The sequence below is a fragment of the Lichenostomus cassidix genome, chromosome 9, assembly GCF_008360975.1.
Source record: "Lichenostomus cassidix isolate B80296 chromosome 9, HeHo_3.0, whole genome shotgun sequence".
Taxonomy (NCBI): Eukaryota; Metazoa; Chordata; class Aves; order Passeriformes; family Meliphagidae; genus Lichenostomus; species Lichenostomus cassidix.
The window spans coordinates 18,992,980-19,015,953 of record NC_139490.1 but is presented as its reverse complement, the minus strand read 5'-3'; the positions used below and the strand labels follow the sequence as shown (position 1 = coordinate 19,015,953).

The window sequence follows — 22,974 nt, the reverse complement described above, 5'->3', positions numbered from 1 at the left end:
TGTCTGTCATTTGAGAAACCGCAGGCTTAGAAGTGGCGTAAGTGACGTGCATTTTCAAGTGCTTGCATGAAAGGAAGATTAATACCCACCTCTTGGCCAAACTGCCAAAAATAAAAAAAGTTATTCAGGGTCTTAAAAAGTCAAAGTTTAGCTGTAATATAGATTCAAAAATCACTCTCTCTTTTTATCTCTCTGAAGTTATAGTTCATTATATTTTGCTGTTTCAAAACAGTAGGGATTACAGAATTACAAGTTAGGAAAGTACTATGTGTGACCCTTTAAGTATTACTGAAGAAGAACATTTACTACGAAGATCTCCATTCTTTTATTTTCACAAGGAAGCTGTTTATATATTTGAAACTATGCAGCTGAGCATCCCAATTTGCTTGAGCAGTACCCCACACAGATTCATGGATTTAAAACACCACATGATTTCAACAGATTTAGGGCTGATGTACTTTCCCTTCATTAATAAGAAATAAATTTCCCAAGAAATTTACATGAAAAAACTCCTTGTCTGACACATCACACACTGCAGGAATCAGTCATCCAGAGGGTTTATTGTTGTGTTATGCAGCTTGAGGGGCTGAAGCAAGTTTCCCTCATTCTTGCGCTCGCTCTCTTCTGTGTAGATATTGTGGTGTGCAATGTAAGCAATAACAGAGTCTGGGATGAGATATTTCACACTCAATCCTCTGCACAAGGCTGAGCGTATCTGGGTTGCACTGATTTCATTCTGAATCCATTCTTTCACTAGAAAAATATTGTGCTGAAATTTAGTTAAAAGCTCTGATTCCTTGATATACTGAGATGGATCAGAGCCAGCCCGGCTAATACACACCAAACCAAACTTTTCCACTATTTCTTTGATGTCCTCTTCCTTCCAGAGATTGGGTGTCTTAAATGTCTGTAGAAAATCAGCCCCACAGAGCAGCTTTAATTCTGGTAGAACTGGAAAAACAAAAAGAAATAAGAGATGTCTTATCCTTTATCAGTCTTCTAGGAAGTTCATACTTAAAATTGTTTTTAACTCATCATTTTTCATTTTTTAAAAAATTATTTTACAAATCATTTACCTTTATTCCAGGCTTTTTTTCAGAAGGTTGCAAGAAAAATTCAGTTTAGATTTTTATGTGTCTGGTCACAATTACTTTATTATCTACTTCATCATGACCCGAAGCATATTGACTATTATCTGTACATAGTGATTCCCAAAGGAGAATTCTTCCTCCACTCAAGCAAGCCAAAAGTGGGAAGAAGCAAATAAAGAGAATTATTTTAGCACAAAGATTAGACTTGGTGGAACCTGGCTACTCCATCCCATCCTGCCCCCCTTTTCTTTATTTTCTCAATTTCTTATTTGCTGTCCTAAGCCCCAGCACAGAATTCTCTCTTTCCTCAAACTTTTTCTGTAACACTCATCATTATTCCATCTGAGTATATAAACATTGACCAGGTATTTTCACAGCCTTGTATTCATGTGAAATGAAGGGGAAGGATGGAGGTATTGCCTTCACTCTACACTTATTTGATGGTTAGCACATCTGCAAGTCTTCTACAAACACCTTAATGAGAGATTCAGAAAGTAAGAAACGTTCCAGTGATGATGCATGAAAAGTGTAACTTCTTTCCCCTACCAACTGTAAAGATATAACTCATCAACAACCAGAACAACTGAAATGTATTATTCATGTCCAAGAGATGCTACAATACCAGAGGAAAAGGGCAATGTATCAAAAATCCAAGAGCATCCTAGCCAGTCATAGGGCTGGGGAATATGATTAGATAGAAAATTGAAAACTGACATTGTTTCCAGAGCCTGCCATGCTTCTACTGCCAACAGGAGCTTTTCTGGCCAGCAAGGCAGCAAACATCAACATGTCAGCATTGCTGCTGTGGTATCCATATACTTTGTCCATTGTCTAATATTAGAACTCCAAGTAATTCCTGTATTTTTGATATTTTTTTTTCCTATGTTCTGTGCTAGGCAAAACAAGCAGGGCCACTACATACATCTCTGGCATACCTAAAGGATGCTTATAAAACCCAAGAATTAATACAACTCCAAGTCTCCTACTCACAACTCCAAAGTGTTGTTACAAAACAAGTGCCCCAGCAGTTATGTTGGCATTTGGCATGGCTTGGTTTTGGCAGGCAGCTCCAGCCCTCAGAACTCACCAGCTACTCTGTTCAACTTTTTTCACTGCTAATCTGGTGAAGCTGTACAGTTTTTACTGCTAAACACAGCATCATGTTTACAGTTATAAACTAACCTGGTTGCTGGCAAGAAAGGGAATCCCTCGTAGACCTTTCTGTGGGATGTTTGTTTCTCATGGACTCCTTCTTGGACTGGAGCACTCTGAGTGATTCATTGTAATGGTGCCTGCATTCAAAATAAAGGCTTCTGTGTGAGGTAATCCTCTCAGAGATGCAACAAAGCGATTACCTGGCACTTTCCCATTCAAGAACAGGGTCTACCTTTATGCACTTTGGATTTAAATACCATTTGTTAAGAATTTGGCACATTTGTTCTGCCATGAGATTAGTATCAATGTAGTTACACTTTGTGGAATTCACAAGCAATCTCCTTAATGGCATCCTGGTTTGTAAATCCTTTTTGAATTTCTACCATTATGGCAATTTTGGAAGCTACTACATTTAAAACATAGTGGAGTCTTTTTTGCCTGAAACAGGACAATCTCACTTCAATCAGTAGCTGTAATTTCTTGACTAAATACAAGTCTTCATGATAGTGTTTTAATAACGGGTGCTCAGTTTTGAGGAGAAGAAATTCTCATTCTCTCTCCTCCTCTTCTCCATAAAAACATGTTCCCTGAATTTTTACCTTCCTGTTTTCCCTTTGATTTTAACTAAAAGAATCAAAATTCCAAGACTCTAAAAATTCTCATAAGATTTTTGACATCTGCTGTGCTTCTAATTTTACCGAGTTCAGATCCACAATGGCAGGCAAGAATCCCTTTGTCAGTTTTGTCAGGTTTGTCACTTCATTCTTTCCCCACTCCTGATCCCTGGTGCCCCCTTGCAATACTGGTATTGCTACCTCATGGCAGTGGCCTTTTCCTTCCAAACCAGCACAGCCTTGCTTGTTTAGAATAGTCCCTGCCTTGCACCCTGCTGAGCCAGGCTTAGGCGTTGCTCATATTTGCATGAGCCAAAACTGTTTCAGGACACAAGCTCCTGGTTAGACAGGACAAGCAGACACAGAATCAAATCTGTGTCCAATCTCTATGTAACACATATACAGTGACCATCAGCTCTTAGATAACTGCAGCAAAGCAAAGATTCTAAGTTACAAGAACAGTCTGGATTCAGTGCATGTACAAAGCCCCAGGTGACCCTTTGAATGTCTGGTGTAAGGAAGGAATTGACAGTTTAGTGATTTAAAAGTACACTCTTCAAATCATGCAAATACTTCAACCACCGGGATAAGTTGCACATGTGTCAAGAACCTACAGGCAGACAGGCTGCAAAGCAACCTCCAGTGATTTCTGCTGCTCAGCCCTTGGCGAAAGAAACTGCACAGCCAAGAGGTGAGGGACATATGGCAGTAGAGAGTAGGTACCAGTAGCTTGGTCTGTGCCTTCCCACATTTCTAATTTTAATTCTGTCTTGCTGTAAACAGGCTGGTGCTATGTATAGTCAAGCACACTGGCTGTGTCATGCTCTGACATTCTTGGGCCATGATTCAAAAATATGAGTGCTTGGCAAAGAGCTCATTGCAGGACTAACGTTACAAACACTGCAAAATCTGAGCTGCTCCAGGTCTGCTCAGCAGCCCAAGGGCTGGAGCAGGGAGGGCTACATTACTTTAGATACAGCAAAAAGGACAAACCCATCTGCCAGTTTCTTAAGTGTTTTCTCAACTGTGTATGAAGCTTTGAATAGCTCTAGAACTAAATCACAAGCACGACTCAACAGAAGTTGGGAAATGCAGACCTTTGCCAATTTTTAATTACTCTGTAGTATAGCTGCATGCCAATCAAATCCACAAGAGGAATGGATGTAGTTCTTTACTTACTAACAATACTGCTTCCTTGTCTAGGAAGAATACAAACAGCAGGTAAGGGGAAAACAGCTCTATTATGTTCCCTCCTCCTATCTAAAAAAAGCCTTGGGATAGTCTCCAAAATTTCCATACTCATTTAATAGCACTGCCATAAGTGGGATATGAGCTTTGCTGCTTAAAATTTTTTTATGTCACAACTACTTGGGATCCTCTAAAAAATCTACAGATTTTGATGAAATGTGACATTTTTATCGCACTCAGTTAAAACAAGTGCTGTAGGAAAAGGCCATTCGTGTGTTTCAGGACAAAATGTTCTACTGCAGTTAAATGTACAACTCAAAATACTGATAAGAAGAGACATTTAGGTACAATAATGATTTTTACCTCTGCCTTGCAATAGGAAAATCTCTTTCTATCGGTACTGGTTTCCTACCTGAGGGAGCTTATAGTGAAGGCAGCAGTTAGTCCTTGTTTCTTTGAGGAGGGAAGAACATATAGATTAACTTTGAAAACATGGGAAAAAGAACAGCTCAACAATAAACCACTGCCTGTTTATACTTAGTAAGGATCTAGCCCTAAAGCCAGCTCTTTTTTATCTTCTTTTCTTCACCTCTGACACTTAAAATACAATGTAAAGCACAAACACATACATTTCATCAGAATGGTGCTTCCCCATTCAAGGGACAGGGTTCAGTATTACATTATGGCACTGGTTCAGCTCATTAATACAGGCGAACACTTGTAGAAAAAAAAAAGATTTAAGCTCATTTCTCTCCTTAACAAGCAGCCATCTTAACATTTTGTGAATTTATTAATCAAACTAGAGGTTGAGTTTCTAGGCAGATGGGAAGCTTGGCTGTTCATACCACATTGATACTACTTTGCCTGAGCAGAAAACGAGCCATTTTTATTTACTGCAACTCTTCTCCTAAAGAATTCTGAAGTGGATTTATAATTTACAAACCCAATCTTGCAAGCAGTACTCACTTCAGTTGGAGCTGTGCAAGATCAAAACAGGATCACCTGATCTGTGAGATTTGGAACTGCTTCTCTGGAGGGAAACAGTTTGACTGAACTGAAGTTTAAGACAAAAACCCCCTACCCAGCCAATATTGTAGGACAGACCTTTTGTTGATTTCTCACACCGGGATATACAGTTATGATTAGAGAAAGAAGAGAGTTTTCTTCAAAGACAGAAAACCTCCCACCCTGATCCTGTTGTGCTGCCTGGAGGGAAGGGGCAAAAGGAGCAACTGTATGTCTGTGCTCCCTCAGTGAAGCAAATAGAAGCAGATCTAAAAGGCTCCACTAGCTGTTTAGTGAGTATATACTGAATTCTTACGGATGCTTTTGTAAAATAACAGGCCTGGATTTTAACTGCTTTCACACAGAGACACAAAAGCTTTTGGGGCAGCTGTTGGAAGGCACAATTTAGAGCCTTGAACACCTCTTTCCACTGAGAAAGTAAGCTAGACGATGGGGATAAAAATGAAGAAATCAGTGATAACTCCTACCATTTAACTGAAAGGCTTTAAGGAAGTCTACAGCAAATGTACCTGTTACCTTCTGTAGCACCTTTTCCAAAGAGCAGTTAGCACAAGAAGTTTGTGTTTTCATACCCTGCCCCATAACAATTTTATTACCATATGGGAAAAGACATGTTTCAAGGTCCTTGCATCAAGTTTTGGTCAAACTGTTTAACTTTTCCTCCCAACACAAAACCACAGCAAACTGAGATTTTGAAGAAAACATCAGCAGTTATGGCTTGGGTTTAACTCACCATTAGAGTTAATAAGAAAACTTTACAAGGATGTGAGAATAGATAAACCTGGAGGCATAGTACTGCTAACACAGCTAATCTGGAACAGAGATTCTCCTGTAGAACAGAATAATTTGTAAACTCTTACTTTCTGATTACAGGTAATCTCTCCATTACCTGCTTAGAGACTAAACCCAAGGAGGGTAACATGAGAGCCAAGAACTTTTCCTGCAAAACCCTTGCAGTGGCCATAATTTTGCAGAGGCTTTTTGCATGCATCCAACTACTTAAAGGACACTAGGGCAGCACTGTGGTTATTGCACAGGTCTAGGGAAAGCTTGTCTGCTCTGCACTAGCAAATGAGAGATTCCTGGTGGGGGATCCTGACTTGGCTGGGTGTTTTAGAGGAGCAAGTTCCATGCATTGATGTGGCAGCCTGGCAGATTGCTGGCAGTCAGTAATTTCATAAAGACAGGTAAAAGTGAATGTAATTACCTCAGTACTTTCACTGTCTCTGTCCATGTCTCCTGCTCACTCTCCCAGGGATCCACCCGGATCCAGTCAGATGTCTCCAGGGCCAGTTTAGCCATTGCTATTCGGTGCCTTGCTGAAACCAAGCCTTTCTTCCCATAGTTATCACTGACAGGAGACATTATGCCTTCAATCACCTGATATCTTCCTTTGGGAAAAAAGAAAAGAAGAAAAGAAAATTATGTCCTCTTCACAGAATCTTGAAAATTTATTGGGGGAGGACCTTGGGAGCTCACCTAGTCCAACCTCTTCAAAGGATAACTTCCATAGTTAACTTCATAGTATTAAGATGCTATGAATACCTTGATTTGGGTATTGTTTTCAATATATTAACAGCAATTACAAAATTAAAATGCAAACATTTTGTTCCCCTGCTCACTATTATTATCAATGTTTATCCTTTTACATGACCCAAAAAGGAAAGCTGGGTGAACAGACAATTTTAAACAAGTAGAGATAATCATAACTGATGTCGCAAACTATCAAAATTGTTAGATATAATTAATTTTCATAGTCCAGTTAGTACAGCTTTAACATAGCCAGAGCAGTGGATGACAAGTGAGCACTACTTTTTTCTCAAAGATCGGGTGCTTGTTATTTATCAAAATCATTGTGCCTTTTCTTTGTGTTAAAGCAAGAATTCCAGCATATTGCTGCAGCTGTGATTCATGTGATCCAGACACATCAGAAGATTCAAACACAAAGATAGGGCTAATGGAGTCTAAACTGAGACTTAGAGCACTGTGCTCCACACATCAGCTTAGCAGCCACTAAATGCCTTTCCATCTGGCTGATCATGTTAAATACATTTGAAAATATGCCCCTGTTTTCCTACCCCTGTAACATAATGAAATCATTAACACAACAGACTCTTGTTAGATTTTGCAGTTCTGGCCTCAAATCAGGAAGCAAAAATAAAGCACTGCTCTAAGCTGCAACCCTCAAGAAATTGAGAGGAGAGAAAGTGTTTCAACGGATCAGAAATGAAGCAAAATTGTTTCTAATGTAACACATGCATTTAAAGTAACTATGATAAATATGATACTGAAGAGGGAAAAAATCCTCTTCCTTTTTTCTAATTCAATTGTTTTAACAAAGAAACTTCAATGCAGCAAGGAAAACAATACCCCTGGTATTTCTGATACTGGCACATGACAGTTTAATATTCTGACAGTCTAGTAATGAGACATTTATTTTGATGTAATAAAATTTTCAAAAGAACTTCATCAAACTAGACTTAAAAACCAGCAGTAAGATTCAATGAGATTTACATCCTTTTAAGATGTCAGTTCAAACCATCCTCTGTTTTAAAATATTCTCATTACAGGCAAAACGAGCAAGACAAAATTTTGCAGAAACATGCAAAGATGTGTATGTAATTAAGTCCATCTCTTGATCTGAAATTGGAAATAATTTCACTTGATTTATGGACAACATTTATTCTCTTGTACTCTGGTATTATACAGTGCTATAAAAATTATCATTTAAAGGGAAAGAAATGACAGTTTGAATCCATTTCTCTTTTAAAAGGGAAGAAACTACAGTTTGAATTCACTACTGTGTTAAGCTTATTAAAAGCTTTTTCCTATACAATGATTTTCCACATTTCAGTTTAAATTTCTACAGATATTAGTTGTCCCCTTATATCTTAACTGAATGTATTAAATGAAAAAATTAAACTTCTGTGAGATCATGCTAATCAAAAATTATATGGGTCTGCCATAGCCTTGTGAGATGAAATTATTTCAGTCTGTAGTGTGGCCTGAAGTTGCATAAATAGGCTAAGAGCTTCTGATGCCATATCAGCTTGTTCCAAAGCAAAAATGAAACCAACTGGAAGGGAAAAATTGAGGTTGGTAACACTTCAGAGAGTCAGACACAGGACTGGTTTGAGAATATTCACAACTAAGTAACCCTGAAGTATGCAGACAGGATGCACATGAGAGCATTCCACATAAAAACACAAGCTCTACCTGTCAAAATATAGGAAACAATTTTATTACTGGCTCTAAATAACTAGTTTCCTATTCAGTAATTTAAAAGTTCACCTATTTGAATATGCCCCTCAATTTTGGCAGACATGCAAAGACAAAATCATTAAATTCTGTCAACTTAGGGCTTTTCTTAATGTCCACTGCATTTCTCTCTCCCACAAATTATTCCAGGTAGCTTCAAACCTTTCTTGGTCCAGAATTACCTTCAAATTCTATTTCTCTGGAATTCTATCTGTTTTCATCATTAAGTATGTTATTATTGCTTGTCCTAAACATGTGCAAAAACCCTCCAGGCCCTTAAATGGCTTTGTTTTTAAAAATATACCTACTAAAAGCAGCAAAAAAATTCCTCTTGCTACAAACTTATATTCTGTAGGAACTGTTTAGGAGAACTGGTTAGTGCTTAGAAAACTAAATATAATGAAAGTAATGAAACAAAAACTGTCCCTCAAACATGTTAAAATATTCCTTAAAAATAAGGATTAATTCCTTAAAAATTAAGGAAAATAGGTATTTAGTTTTCTGTTACAAAGATGTCACTGATAATTGTCATAAACACTAACAAATTGTCATGCTTAATTAGCTTATTAATACTAAAGCAAATTTATCAAATTTATCAAATTTATCAGTTTCACGTAAAATTGTGTATTTTGGGGGAACTTCTGAAGATTAATTTCTTCAGGTAATAAGTCTGAAATTAACTGTGAGAAATTATATACTATAGAAAACCAAACAAATTAAACACTTCCACCCATTTAACTCTCACCGACTACTCATTTTGCTCTCAGTGTCACAGGAAAATTCACAACAGACTGGGAAGCTCTGCAGCTTTCTGGTGTCATCCTGCCCAGTGACCAGGAATGACCCCACTGCTCTTCCTTCCACAATGTCCAGAGCAGCAGCAACAGGACTTGGTGCCTGAGTGCTGCCTCACTTCATTCCTTTCCCAACATGCTGCTAAGTATTGTGGATAATTATTCCTTCTCAGCTCTGCTGTCCAGAACTGCATTTGACACAACCCATTAATGGTGTCACATTTTACCACAGATTTCATAAGATGGTAACTCATTATCCTTCACCTCTCCCTTGCATTTGTCTTGTCACAGATAGAAACATCTTGTCTTTCACACCCTCCTCCTGTGCCCTCTATCCCTTTTGGCCTTACTTGGAAACTTGGTGGTGTAAGTATCCTCCACTGGCAACACTTGGGAGACAAGACTGAAAATGTCTTAGTACTATTTCTTTGGTCTTTATGGTCAAATGAAAACACAGTCAGAGAGAAATAAAAGCACCTGACATTAGGTATTAACACACTGTAAAGTGACTGTCACAGTCAATGCAAGTTTCAATACACAATTTTATAACAAGGGGTTGAATGTCAGAAAATTTTAGCTATGTGTGAGGATGTGCAAAGTGCCAAATTCACATGAGTAGATGGAAAATCCAGATAAAGAGAATCATTTGAGTCATTCAGGCATACACAGCTATGTGTATTTTATTTAAAAGGTAGCATGACAAGGTTTATTGGATTATATTAACAGGAAAAGGATGAATTACTTGACATGTGGCAATGAGACTGCACTTAAAGCATCAGAAACCCAATAAAATGTACTTAAAATAGGGATGGGATGTATGAAAAATAAGATTAGGCACCATTTGAAACTGAAGTGATGTACAAAAAGCTGGCAGTCAGAATTACTGGAGATGTCAGTCAAGATGCACATCAAGAGTAGTTGTGTCATTAAATCAGTGAAGCTGACTCTAAAGTCACAGAATCCTAGAATTGTTAAGGTTGGAAAAGCCCTCTTGAGTCCAACCATAAACCCAGCACTGAAACATATCCCCAAGTGCCACATCCACACATCTTCTGAACACTTCCAGGGCTGGTGAGTGGAGTGAACTCCAGCCAAGCTATTGCACAACCCATCATTCTGGCTTAATTTGTGATGGAGCAGAACTCCTGAAGTAGCAGCAGAGTGAAGCCATTCCCACAGCCTAGGAAACATGCCCCTCACACTGATCAATTCCTCACTCATTTCAGGCATCCAGGGTGGATCTCAGCTCCAAAGTGCACTGCTCTCTCTGAGAAGGCAATCACTGACTCCTACCTCAAGTCAGTCTAGCTTTAGTCTGATATAACCATTGTTCTCCAGCCCCACCATCAGCTCCCAGTCTGAAGCTACTGCTTCTTCTCTGCAAATAATCTCTAATTTCTCCTCCCCTGTGTAACCTCAGAAGTGGAGGCTAAAATCATGAGAGAATGACCAATTAATTTCCTGGCTAGGAATGGTTCTGCTATCAAACAGGCATCCAGAATCAGTCATTTTTATAGCATGTTGCCAACCTCCTCTGCTTGAGAAACTATCTTCACTTGCAGGAAGGGCCATATATGAGATTTGTGTGTCCATAGATACAAACATATATATCTGCCCTTGGAATTACTTCAGATAAAGCCACCTCTGCTTGGGATGGGTAAAGCTTCTGCAAGCAAACTGAGGATTCTTGCTCTGCAGACATCTGGGTTAAGCATTCAGAAAGTGCAAAGACAACGCTGTAGGCAAACCAGACACCAAAGGATTCTTTAATGCATAAAGCCCTTGTTACTTGTAAGTATTCACAAATTAAAATAAGAAGCCAAAAGGCAAGTCATACCCCATCCAGAAGGAAGCACTGACATTAAGTGTAATGTAATGCACAATTTCCATTTCAACTTTTCAAAATTTCATTTTTAATATGATTTTTACTAGACTGTAAGCAAATAACTCTTGAGTAAGGGGTGGAGTCTTGTTACATTGACCCTGGAGCAGACAAGACATCAAATTGATTCAGACAGAACAGTAATTCATTTCCCAGTTCAGTCCTTCTTTCAAAGTAAAGAAATTTTACTGGACTATAATTTATGACCTAAACAGAATTACCAGTTGGTCTCATATTGCCTTTCTATTTCTTGTATACCTGGGCAGCAGAATCAGTTATAAAACTACAGTGAGAAAAGTCAATTAAAATCTGTTTTTAACTCTTTATTTCCAGTCTTGCAGGAGCATGAAAGTAATTTTAGTTATAGGACAATAGAGAGTTGTAGAGGCTGCCCTCAGAGCCATCTCTGTAATTCCTCCTCATGACAGGAGTAGTATTCTCACAGTATATTCTGAGTATGCAGCTGCTGCTTGTACTGCACAATTGTATCAATGAGTTACCAGGTTCTCTTCCCCTCACTTGATTTGACAGCCAAATTCCTTCCACTATTATTTGCCATTCAGGTTCCTACTGAACCACATCCCTGGGAACTTCTCTGTCAGATTCCAATAAACAATGATCCCCTCCCAGCCACTTCCAGATGGAATAAAAAAAAAATAAAAAAGATAAACCCCTGAGCAACTAAGGAGCTGATCAAGCTAGGAGTTCAAGGCTTTCCAGTAGCATTTCTGATTCTCCCTTAAATTCCTGATGTTACCCACCTTTCTCCTTTGTTGCCAAAACATTCTAGCTTGATGACATCTCACTTTTCTGATCTTTTTCTAAGATAGATAAAGTGCCTCTTAGTGAAGACAGATAATGAATAATTAAAGTTTCATCTTTTCTCCAGTTTCCTCTGGCTGTCAAAACTGCTACCTGGAAACCTTCTTCATATGAAAGCACATTGTATCATAAAAGCATTAAATTGGAACATAAATTATTTCCCTAAATTTCAAAATTATTAACCATACTCTTTCATAAGGCTCAGCCAGTTCCACGAATAGGATCCTAAAACTGCTGGTAAAACTTTCACTCTATTTGCATGAATATTCATTATATCTTTTTATACACTGAGCCAAACAAAGAGGTAATACCAGACTTTCTATATTGAATATACCATGAAAACCTTACATTAATATCAGTAAAGAATACTGAAATTAAGCCAGCTGTAAAGTGAAAGCTTATCTAAGTGAGTATTAAAACTCTTCCTTGCTTTTCCCAGCAACCCCTGTGTGTGATGCTCCCAACCCTCACTGACCTGTTTGGTGCAGGTGGTCTCTGGCCAGCTCAAATAAACGCATGTGCATGTTGGTGGTGGGGTTAAAGGAGCCACAGGCCAGAAGGATGACAGGGATCTTGCTCTTCATTCTGACAGCAAAACATTACAAATCCTCCCTGAAGAACAAAAAAAATTAAAATAAAAGACAAACTTGAGAAAGAGCAGTCTGCCCACTGTTCCTGAACTAAAAGGAGCACTGCTTTCAGAACTGGGTATTTCTGGAGCATCAGTGGAGTATCCAGAGATCAGTCCTGTCACAGCACTCAGCAACTGCCTGCTCAGAAACACAGCTGCTCTTGGGTATTAGTTTGGAGAACACCAACACCTTGTTTCCCTACACACAGACATGGCTAGAACATCATATTCTCAAGAGCATTAAAAACTACATGTTTTGTATTCTTAACCTGCTTTTATTGGAGATCAAGGTTTTGTTCCTTCTGTCCATTGATAACTTTGGAACCCACAGGCCTGCTACAAAAGCAGATTTTTTTTTTTTAACATGTGACAAAACCTCACATGCAACACCCAGTCCTAGAGGTCTGACTCCCTCAGAGCTGGGCAGGCAGCAGCTGGGGGTCAGCCAGCTGGCAAATACCTCCAGCCAGATTATCAGCATTTGCCTGTGTAGTTCCTTTGCTGGACTGCAGAGCAATGGATAGTGGATCAACAACAGGGAACAGCAGGGAGAAGGAAGTACAGCTGTTTCAGGAAAACTCCACGGCCATTAAAAAGCTCTGAATGGCGTGAATGGGTGCAGAGCAGTGCCGTTAGGAGCCTTGCCTGGGTGTTTACAAACAGCCCTTATATAATTTAGTTAAGCTGTCAGTCATCTACTGAAAATGTGGCAGAAATCAGTTTAAATCCACTGTGCTTGGAGCTACTTATTTGCATAACTCTTTTTACAACTAATCCAGAATGTAACTGACGTGATAAAAACAATTGTGTCCCACATACCTGTCTGCAAATCCAGTGTCTTTTCCTAGGGTTTGAAATCTCTGCAATGCTCACAGCTATTGTATCATACATACACTACTCTCCTCCCTTTCCCTGGCCTACAGCCCTCTCCATCAAATGAAGTCTTCCAGCAGAAGACACTTGCATCCCAAAATTCAGAAGCCAGTCTTGGGATAACAGACAAACCCAGCAGAGACTGTGCGCTCTGATTAACAAAATCTAATTCTCTATCTGCACTTACCAAAGCCCTGTAGCTCAGAGCCGACCTCTTCCCACTTCTTACAGTCCCTCCCCCCGCCACTTTCTCTGCCTTATAAAAATTTAATAATGGTTAAATCAATGTCATGTTGATGTTTAATAGCTGCCAACTTTATCAGCTCATTTATGGAGGATTTACAGCTCTGAAGACTGGGACTGTACCATGGAGCAGCAATGAGTGCACCACGCAACAAAAGTTAATAATGTCATTTTTAACTTGTTAGCAGTTTGCAAACTTTTACAGAGAAAATTACTTGAAGCATTAAGTTCTATCTGTACCTTCAGCATCTAGTACTGAATATAACAATTGTTTTATAATGTTTTTATTTTACTTTCCTCATTTCTCCTATGTTTCATCATGCTAGGGGAGATATACTGGGCAGAAAAGACTGTTGGCTGTAGAGCCATTGAAAGTTAGCAACAGTTGTATGGTCTGTGATTGGAGCAGCTGTAGGAAGCTCCTTTCACAGCACTCTGCTCTCTCATTTACTGTCCCTTTGCAGACACCAGCAAACTCACCCGTGAAAACCAGAAGCAAAATCTACAGGTTCTTTATTTAGGAAAACCAAACCCAAAATGTCGTTTGTTTGGCAACAGCAATTCTGCAAATATATCTTCATTGTATAGGGAAAGGTCTTTCTGCCTTGAAACTGAGCAAAACATTAACATCTGAATGGGAGTTCTCTCATCGGCTGCTTCCCAGCTCTCCTGTGCTCTCTTCTGTTCTGATGAAGTGCAGTGTGGTATTTCCACAGCTGTTCTATTATTTGACGCCTAAACTGAATGATATATTTTGATTTGCCTTTAATTCTATAGACTATTTCTCACCTGAAACAAGGGTGTTGGATGCTTTGATTGCAGGTCTTACTCATTTATACCCTGGAAACTCCAGGGAAAGACTTCAAAATGCAATTTTTAACGACAACCAGACATTACTGATAACGGAAACTCAAAAATTAAACCAACAACAACAACAACAAAAAAGGAGAAAGAAAAAAGAGCCACAATAACAACCCAATTGTGTACTAATAGTAAATAAACATGTAATGGAAAAGGGTTTCAGAAGATACTATACATAAATAAACTCTCACACCCCCCATATATATACACTGATTTTTTAAAAATTATTTTGTATATAGGTATTTATATATATATATATATGAAATATATATATATAAAAATATATATATATGAATATAAAACATATATATATATATATATATATATATATATATATGAAATACCTATATACAAAATAATTTTTAAAAAATCAGTGTTTTTATTTTTGCTTTCCCCAATACAGTGCACCCTAAACCTATTGAACAGGTCTAGGACAACTTTTAATATTTCAAACGAAACTTTATGATTCAGCTGCTAGCTCAGCTGGTATTAACTACCTAAAGGGTTTTAAATCATTAGAACACCACTCAAAAAAAGAGAAAAAAGAGAGTTAACTGCTTTTTCAGCTAAGCTCTTTTGAGAAATCAAACATTGGAGAACATTTCAGACACAGCCCTGGCCAAGCAGTGTATCCCTAGAAATGCCAGTGCCCTCACTCCTACGTGGCAGCAGTTTGGGAAGCTTCCAGCAACAGGGGACATCCTGTGGCAATACAGAAAAGGGAAGTTACCTTCAGATGAGGAGGCCAAACTTAAGCTATATAAAAAAGGTTTAATGATGGACAAATCGTTATAATTTTCATTAGAAAATTCCGGCAAGTTCTTTTCCTGTTGCCTATATTCCTACAATATGTCAATAGCAGATGACATTACAGATGACCACAGTTCAGTTCTGCTAAAAGTCTGTAATTAGAGCCATTTCTGATTAATTATCAGCAGCAGAATGGGGTGCTGAGCAGCTCAGTCTGATTCATGAGCTGTTAAATTAGTAAACTGGAGAACAAGACACTGATACGTGCACGCTATGAGACATTCACCCTTGAGAGAAAATTTCTGCAAAAAGCAGAAATAAACCAAATCCAGGCACAGGATTGAAGTGTTATCTCCTCCTGTGAGGGTGAATCTAGATTAATTTAGATGAAATATAGATTTAAACAAGTTCAGAGCTGCTCATTTCCATTCTTTTACTGGTCCATATCAGTACCTCATATAAATTCATGTAGATGCACTGAGGCCAGCTGAGTTACACCAAGTGACACTAAGAATATTACAGTTGTGAGACATACTTTCAAAGTCAGAAAATAAAAAGCACATTTAATAGCTGATCCAAATCATAGCAAACTATGGCACACAAATATCCCTTAAAAATATGGCTGGATATCAGATTTTCTCATGCTGTTAATAATAAGGGCTCCTGCCATAACACAAGTCACTCCAGTCAGTAAGTTCCCAGCATGTGCTGTCACAAAACCCAATACTCCAGAACAGTGATAAATATTTACCTGTATATCCCCACCTTCACTTTCATAATGAACATACGTATCTGGGTGAGGAAAAATGAAAAACATATAATCTAGTGCAGCATTTTCTTTACTCATCAAAAAGTTACTCACTCCAGCCAAGAACAATTTTGCAAGGAGCGCATATATATTACACATAGCTCAATACAATGCTCTAACCCTCTAAAACAGCTTTCTCAGGGCCACATGGGGAGTCATATTATTATTTAATTCCAGTGCTTCAGGTGCACCCCATTTCTTTGACTTTCATTGAAAGCCATTAACAAAGCACATGACAGGACATTATTTCCTTTCAGATTCAGCATATCAGAACTATGAAGTTTCTCCTTCCAAACCCCACACCAGACTTTTAGTCTCAAGCATGCAAGTCCCATTGCAGCTTCGAAGAAACCCCAAGATCTGATAACCTCCAAGTATTCGCTAGAGCAGCAACTTATATAACGCTATAAAAATCATCTGGGCTTTTTCCCATGTAACTTTAAAGATGCCTCAAAGCACAATAAACATTGCCTTTAAACAATGCACACGGTTCTTTAAGACAGATCTGATCATTTCGGGGGTTCACTATTTCTTCTTCTCTGTCCAAGCAGCAATTTTCGCAGCAAAACAAAAAGTTACCCATGAACAAGTTACCTCACAGAAAATTGCAATATGTCTGTGGCCCAAATTCCAATGCCCTGGTGGCTAGCAGAGAAAGCAGCCTCAGCAGAAGTGTCTGTTCCTCTCCTGAGATTATAATCCTTCAAATCACAGCACAATACTTCACTTTTGCCATTCCGTTATTTCAGGCTGCATCAGTGGAGAAATGCCCTTCCAAGGGAGAACCAATGAAACCTTCTTCATCAGTTACAGCTCTAAAATCAACCTAAACATGACTTAAAGTTGCCTTTACTTGTAATGAGTTTTTCCTTCTGAATAAAAACTAGTTCTCTGTTTTCAGCTCCCAATCCCAACTCTTTCTGCTCCACTATACAGAGAATCTGCAGTTGAAAGGCACTAAAGAAGAAAAATCACCACAAAAAGTACACATGGACAAAGCACAAAAAAATGTAAATAATAAATTGAGCACAGGACTCATGCAGTCTGAAATACATGCAAATATTGAATCTCCAGTTAATAATGAACGTGACATTGCCTTCAACAATTTTGAACTGTGAAAAATTTGAGCGGAATTATTGCTTAGCACAAGCTTAAAAAGATTGTATTTTCAACACACACAAAAGAGTGTCTGTGAATTCAAGTCAGCAACACATTTTTTTAAGCCCGTGAGCTGCTGCAAGTTTATAACTAGAATTACACAGTGGGGCACGAGAGTGTCTGATCCCAGAGTCCAGCCAATAAATTATCCACAGAGAGACTCCCGTGATAATATCCTATATATTTTTCTTAGCATTACTAATCTTAGGAATATTTTATTAATATTGTTAATCATCCTGCAAAATAATCATGCTTACAGGCTGCCTATTGCCAGAACACCAATGAGGAATACAACAACTCAGCAGCATGGAATTCAGAAACCACCATTCCTGCATATCAACAGTAAACTCCCATAATTTCAACATCCCTATTTGTGCATTTGCTAAATTTTCCAAGATTATTTCAGATTTTCTGCTGTCCTTAAACAGTAAACATGCAAAGCCAAACCACAGCATAGCATCCTTAATGTTCTTTTCCTATATTCTTTGGGAAAATAATGAAATAATCCCCATTTTGTAAAACAGGCATTAATTACATTTCAACTGCCCATAAAACACTTGGCAATACTGACACATTGAGCTCTGTAGCACTTTCATCTGGTTACAAGGCCAGTGATACTCCACTAACCCAGAACCATGGAGAAAATAAATAAAAAAAGACCAGACTGGCCAACACCTCACATGCAGTGTTTGCTGGGCAATGCAGGATCTCACTGGCCTTACACAGCAGCACTCCTTGCACAGTTCTGCAGCATTTCCACAAACCAGGAGAACTCAATCATCTCCTGGTATCTTGCAGTTACTGCACTATGATCATTTTAAGTACTTCTCCAATAATCCCTAGTGATCACTCACCATCTGACACTCAACTCCTCTCCTTTCTTTGTGCTCATACCACACTAATAAATAAGCCTTTTTTTCTTCTGCAGTTGTCTTAAGTATTCTAAGTAACACCAGTAGTCCCCTTCTGTTTGCATGTATGAGTCAGTCATCCACAATGAACAATATATTGATTTACACAAAAAGAGGATTCATGCAGAACTGCAACTCCCAGTGCCTATTTTTAAGCAAACAAACTGCTGAATTAGTGAAAGCACCAACTTGTCTGTCAAAACAAACTCTTGCTAAAACTTCAAGAGTTCCTGTTGAGAAGCTATTCAGAGTGATTTTTTTATCTATCAACATCTTTGTAATCTTCTTACAACTAGCAAAACACACTTAGCATATCCTAAGGCAAATCTCAGAAATAGACCTTGCATACAAACGGAAGATAAATTTTAGTGGTAAAGAAAATCACCAAAAGCTTCAATCACCAAAAGTGGCTCTTATAAAGCTGGTTTTAAAAGGCAGCAAGCTAATGAAACCCCTAGAAGTACTACAGCAGAACATTCAGATGCAAAATACTCATATATAGCACCCAGGGCAAAAGGCAGGATTTCTAGAACATACAGCAAGACCAAAGTTAAAATATCAGCATCCCATATCCCACAGCTTACTTTTGGGTTTCAAAAAAGGGATAACTATTTGCCATCATGAACACCTCATGGCTCTACAGTTACAGCGAACATGTCTTTTAGCAAAGTAAAGCACTAAAAAATAACCCCTAAAATCATGACTAAGAAGGCTGTATTTCTAAGTGTCGAGGTGTACCTGACCACCTCCAGGGAAGCAAGAAGGAATTATACAATATATGGAACTGTTGCATTTATTAAGTGCAAGATAGGTCTCATTTTCCTCTGATACTTCATCTGTAAGTTACTGCCAGAGGCAACAATCCCAACTCAACAGCTGAGGTCAATAATGACTATATAAAGCTGCTCTTTAAAACCGCATTCCCTCCTGCACCCATTCAGTAGCATCCAGGTGACCCAAAGTGTAGCATACTCCGTAGCCAAAAGCCTGTTCACAGTTACATTTTTAAGCCATCCAAATGCAAAGCATTATGTGCATTCCTTGCACTAATATGTCAGTTTTCCTAATAAGACTGATGATTTTGCATAGCAGTGAAGCAGTTTAACTAAATGGCTCCCAGGCTCAAGAGTTCACATTGCTTATCTTTGTATTTTTTTAATTGAATGATCACTTTAGAACTCTCCTTGCTTCATCTTGTATAATCAAAGAATTCAGAATTTATACAACTATTTATGTGCCCTGCCTGTTGTCTAAAATGTTTTTCTTTCTGTTTAAGAGCATCTCACCTATGCAGGGTTTTCTATATATCCAAAGAAAAAGAAGTGAGATTCTGAAACAACTAGAATGAAATTACAAGTGCAGTCACATTGCAACTATTATCTATGTGTTCATAAATTGTTATGACAATTCAAATATGCATTAATAACCATATAGTCTTACCACCTACAAAACTTTGCACCTCCCCTTGTTTTTGGTGTCAATCAAAAAAGCCAACATAATGCTGGGCCTCATGAGGAAAAGAACTGAGCCCATCACACAGGGTATTGCTTTAGCACTACAGGAATGCTGGATGGGAGCAAGTCTTGACCGCCAGGGCAGCTCAAAATGCCACGTGAATGGAGCTACCACTGTCCAGGAGAGGCAGAAAGAATGTCAGGGCCCGTTTGGTTTGGAGAGGAGGAGCTTGGGGGAGACTACAGCTGAGTTTTACAGAATGATGAAGGCAGTGGTTAAATTGAGTGCAAAACTTCTCCCTGCGATATTAGAGCTAGAGGGCAGCCAGTGAAAGCAACAAGAAATTTTAGAACAGGTAAAAGTGCACTGGAGGGGATTCAAACACATATGGTGATACTAAGGAGGCACTTGTTGGTGGCGAGAACACCAGTGGAACCTAAGGGAGAAGTTAGTTTCCCTAAATCACATCTCCTCTCTCCATTGCCTGCAACAGATCACTGGGCCAGATCGCATTTCTTATGTTTTTGAAGTTCTCCATTATACTTTGTGAACCTCTATGGCTAATTTATTTTTTCCTGCTGGTTATTGTTCAGAAAAATGCACAGTGCTTGGTGAACAGAGGGACATCCACACAGTAATTTGAGTGGTAATTGTGCTAAATCAACAGTGAGGTGGGAAAAGATACAGATGTGAAGTTGGCTGATGAGACTAAGGCAGTTCTTTGTGGCACTTGCTGTGGCCAGGGCAGCAGGCAGGGGTTTGACAGCTTTACCTGGCCAATTTCATCTGCCAGTTTCATCAGGTGCAGCAGCAGTAACTGAAACATTGCATGAATTAAGTCTTTAGAAATCACCATTGCTATGGAATTCAATTTGTCTCATTAAATTATTTTAAAATGCACAAGTTCAAATTCCCCTTTGACAGGACTGTCACCTATTGTGTCCTCAGTGCCCCCGAGACATCTCTGGACTTCTCAAAGGTCTTTTAGATCATCTGAATGCTAATTAGGTTATCACAGACACGCTAAATTCTAAAATTTGCATTTCTGAAGTTAAAGGCACGAAGACAGTTTACTGCTAGAACTCCACAGCGAAACTAGACTTCAGTAGCCAATGGTGCCTGAAACATGAACTGCTCACGTGGCTTGTATTGCTGCAAAGCTTAAAGAAAACAAACATCACCGAGTGTTTATCAAACCAAACAGCAGCTCTAGCACAAGGGGAAAACACCTCGCTAACGTCGTGGAGAAAGATGAGTAAAAGCAGTGAAAGCCACACGGATTGAAAAAAAACCCAAAACCACATAGGCTGTTGTCCTCTTTAACTCTAACTGGCACTTGGGGAAGTGCTCGGGAAAGGAGAGGGGAGAAGGGGATAAAAAGCTGTAGTTTCCTGTTTTAAAGATACAAAGATCTATAAAGACACGAATATATGTACAGGTATGTATATATATATGCAAACGTACATGTCTATTTGGCGGTGGCTGTCGAGGCCTACCCGCTGCCCGCAGTGCCGGCTCTGCTCCGCTCCGCTCCGCGCCGCCCGCAGCTCCGCCCCAGCCCGCGCACCCCGCAGCCGCTCCCCGCTTCCCGGCTCCCCACGAAGCCCCAGCAGCTCCTCCCCTCCTCCTTCCTGCCTCCCTGCCTCCCGTGCTCACCGCAGACCAGCGGGGCAGCCGGCGGTTGGCTGCCGCTGCCCTCGGCTCACCCTGCCGGCGGCAGCGGCTCGGGCTGGCTCGGGCTGGCTGCGCTCCCAGCCCGCACGGCGCGCCTGCCCAACAGCGCCGCAGTCCCTCCTTCACTCACCTGAAGGTGACGTCCCGAGTGTTGGGCGTCCTGCTGGAATTAAGGATGGGCCCTGCGACTCCTGGGCTGGGCTAACAGCGCCGTGAAGGTCGACTTGCGAGGCGTGGAGTAATGAATGTGTGGCAAAATTCAGGGCGCCAGAGGTTCATGGCCGAAAAGGAGACAGAGGAGTCCTGTACCTTCACTGAAGTGATAAAGGGAGAGGCCGTGGGGCATTTCCCATGGGGACTCTCATATTGTTGAGAGACAATCTCTTTAGCCTAATTTCCCATCCACATCGCCCTCTTCCTTCCCCCATTGGCTGAGGAACTCGGAAGGTACAGACGTCCTGAATTGCCTGTTCTATGTCTCCCTCGACTATGTACCTGCCTCCCCTTTTTTTTTATGTAACAAAACACTGTTCATAGTTCTCTTAAATCTTTGTTCCTTTTCTCTAAGTTCAGGAATTTAACACAGCCTTGGCTGAGCAAGAGTCCGTGCCAATTAGTAACATTTTCTAGAACTGATAGTTAGTTCTGTTACTTCCCTATCTGTAAGTCCCTTGCCCTATCTGCAAGGAGATTCACACGGTCTGTTTGTAAAGACGCATTTATCTTACTCCTGTCCTGAAGCTCGGCTTTCTCTGTACTGAATGGCCTCACAAAGTCACCTCCTTCTCCATCAGCTATGGAATATTTTGTGAAATACACAAATGTCATGAAATGTGTTTTAAATAGATTTTGCAAAAAGTGAAGTCCAGAGAGTTTTACATAATTTGCTTCTTTAATTCTTGGGCATATAAAATCCAGTTTCTTGAGACGTCAGAATGTCACCAGTTAGGTTCAAAATCTACCACAAACATCCTGTTTTTCATAATGTTGAAGTGAAACATAACTGTTCCTCTTGTCTGGTATTATGGTAAAAAATCAATAGGATTGTGGAATGCATTTTTAACCTTTATTGTGTGAAATGCACGTGCAGCCAATGAAGCTTCAGTCCTGCACAGAGGCCATGGGATGTACTTCAGACCTTTCATTGCCCTTGCTGAAGGCTGGCCAAGAATCACTTTTGGCAATGGGGCTTTGGCTTCAGACTGGGAGCAGAATATGTCCTTTTGGGGTTTAACATCAGGGGGATAAAGCAGCAGTGTGGGCAGTGCTGAAATGGTTTGCCTGTGTGTGGCTGTGTATTTCTCCACGACATTTCCGTGCTTGTCTTTAGTCCTGCTCTGTTTACATGAAGTTTCACTTTTCATAGACTACAACTTGCAACTTGAGATGTTAGGGAAGTACTATTGTTAGTGGTGAAGTGATTGCTTAAAACAGGGAAAATGTTGGATGAAGACTACACAAGCAATTTCTTACCTATAAGCAGTGCTCAACTTTTAGGAGCTATGGGATTATACAATGATGAAAAACCAGATTGGCAGTTCTGAAATGAACTAATGTGTCTGTATAAATAATCTTTCTTACAAAGGGAATTAGAACTTTATAGAAAAGAATGATTCTCCAATTCCCTTAGAGAGACAGAATTCCACTTAAAAAAACTTTATGATGCTTACATCCTGTGAATAATGGACCATTTATTTTGGCTGACCAGGCTTACTAAACATATAAAGTTTTTTTTCTGAAAAGTAGTAGCTAGGAGTAAAACCTTTTCTTTCTAGAGCTT

At 39.4% G+C, this 22,974-nt stretch overlaps 1 protein-coding gene across 5 annotated transcripts; it reads right to left on the bottom strand.

Annotated features, from left to right (window-relative positions):
• Nucleotides 1-283: 283 nt before the first annotated feature.
• NMNAT3 (nicotinamide nucleotide adenylyltransferase 3) lies at nucleotides 284-21,306 on the bottom strand. Of its 5 annotated transcripts, none has more exons than XM_085069687.1 (5): nucleotides 21,177-21,306; nucleotides 12,306-12,442; nucleotides 6,282-6,465; nucleotides 2,274-2,383; nucleotides 284-951 (listed from the first exon to the last, which is right to left on the bottom strand). In XM_085069687.1, exons 2-5 carry the CDS (start codon nucleotides 12,412-12,414, stop codon nucleotides 542-544), a joined length of 813 nt encoding a protein of 270 aa, XP_084925813.1. In that variant the 5' UTR covers nucleotides 12,415-12,442; nucleotides 21,177-21,306; the 3' UTR covers nucleotides 284-541. The 5 variants fall into 5 exon arrangements, with proteins under 5 accessions (XP_084925813.1, XP_084925814.1, XP_084925815.1 ...); XM_085069688.1 differs by lacking the exon at nucleotides 21,177-21,306 and adding an exon at nucleotides 20,985-21,152; XM_085069689.1 differs by lacking the exon at nucleotides 21,177-21,306 and adding an exon at nucleotides 14,367-14,388.
• Between the last annotated feature and the right edge of the window lie 1,668 nt (nucleotides 21,307-22,974).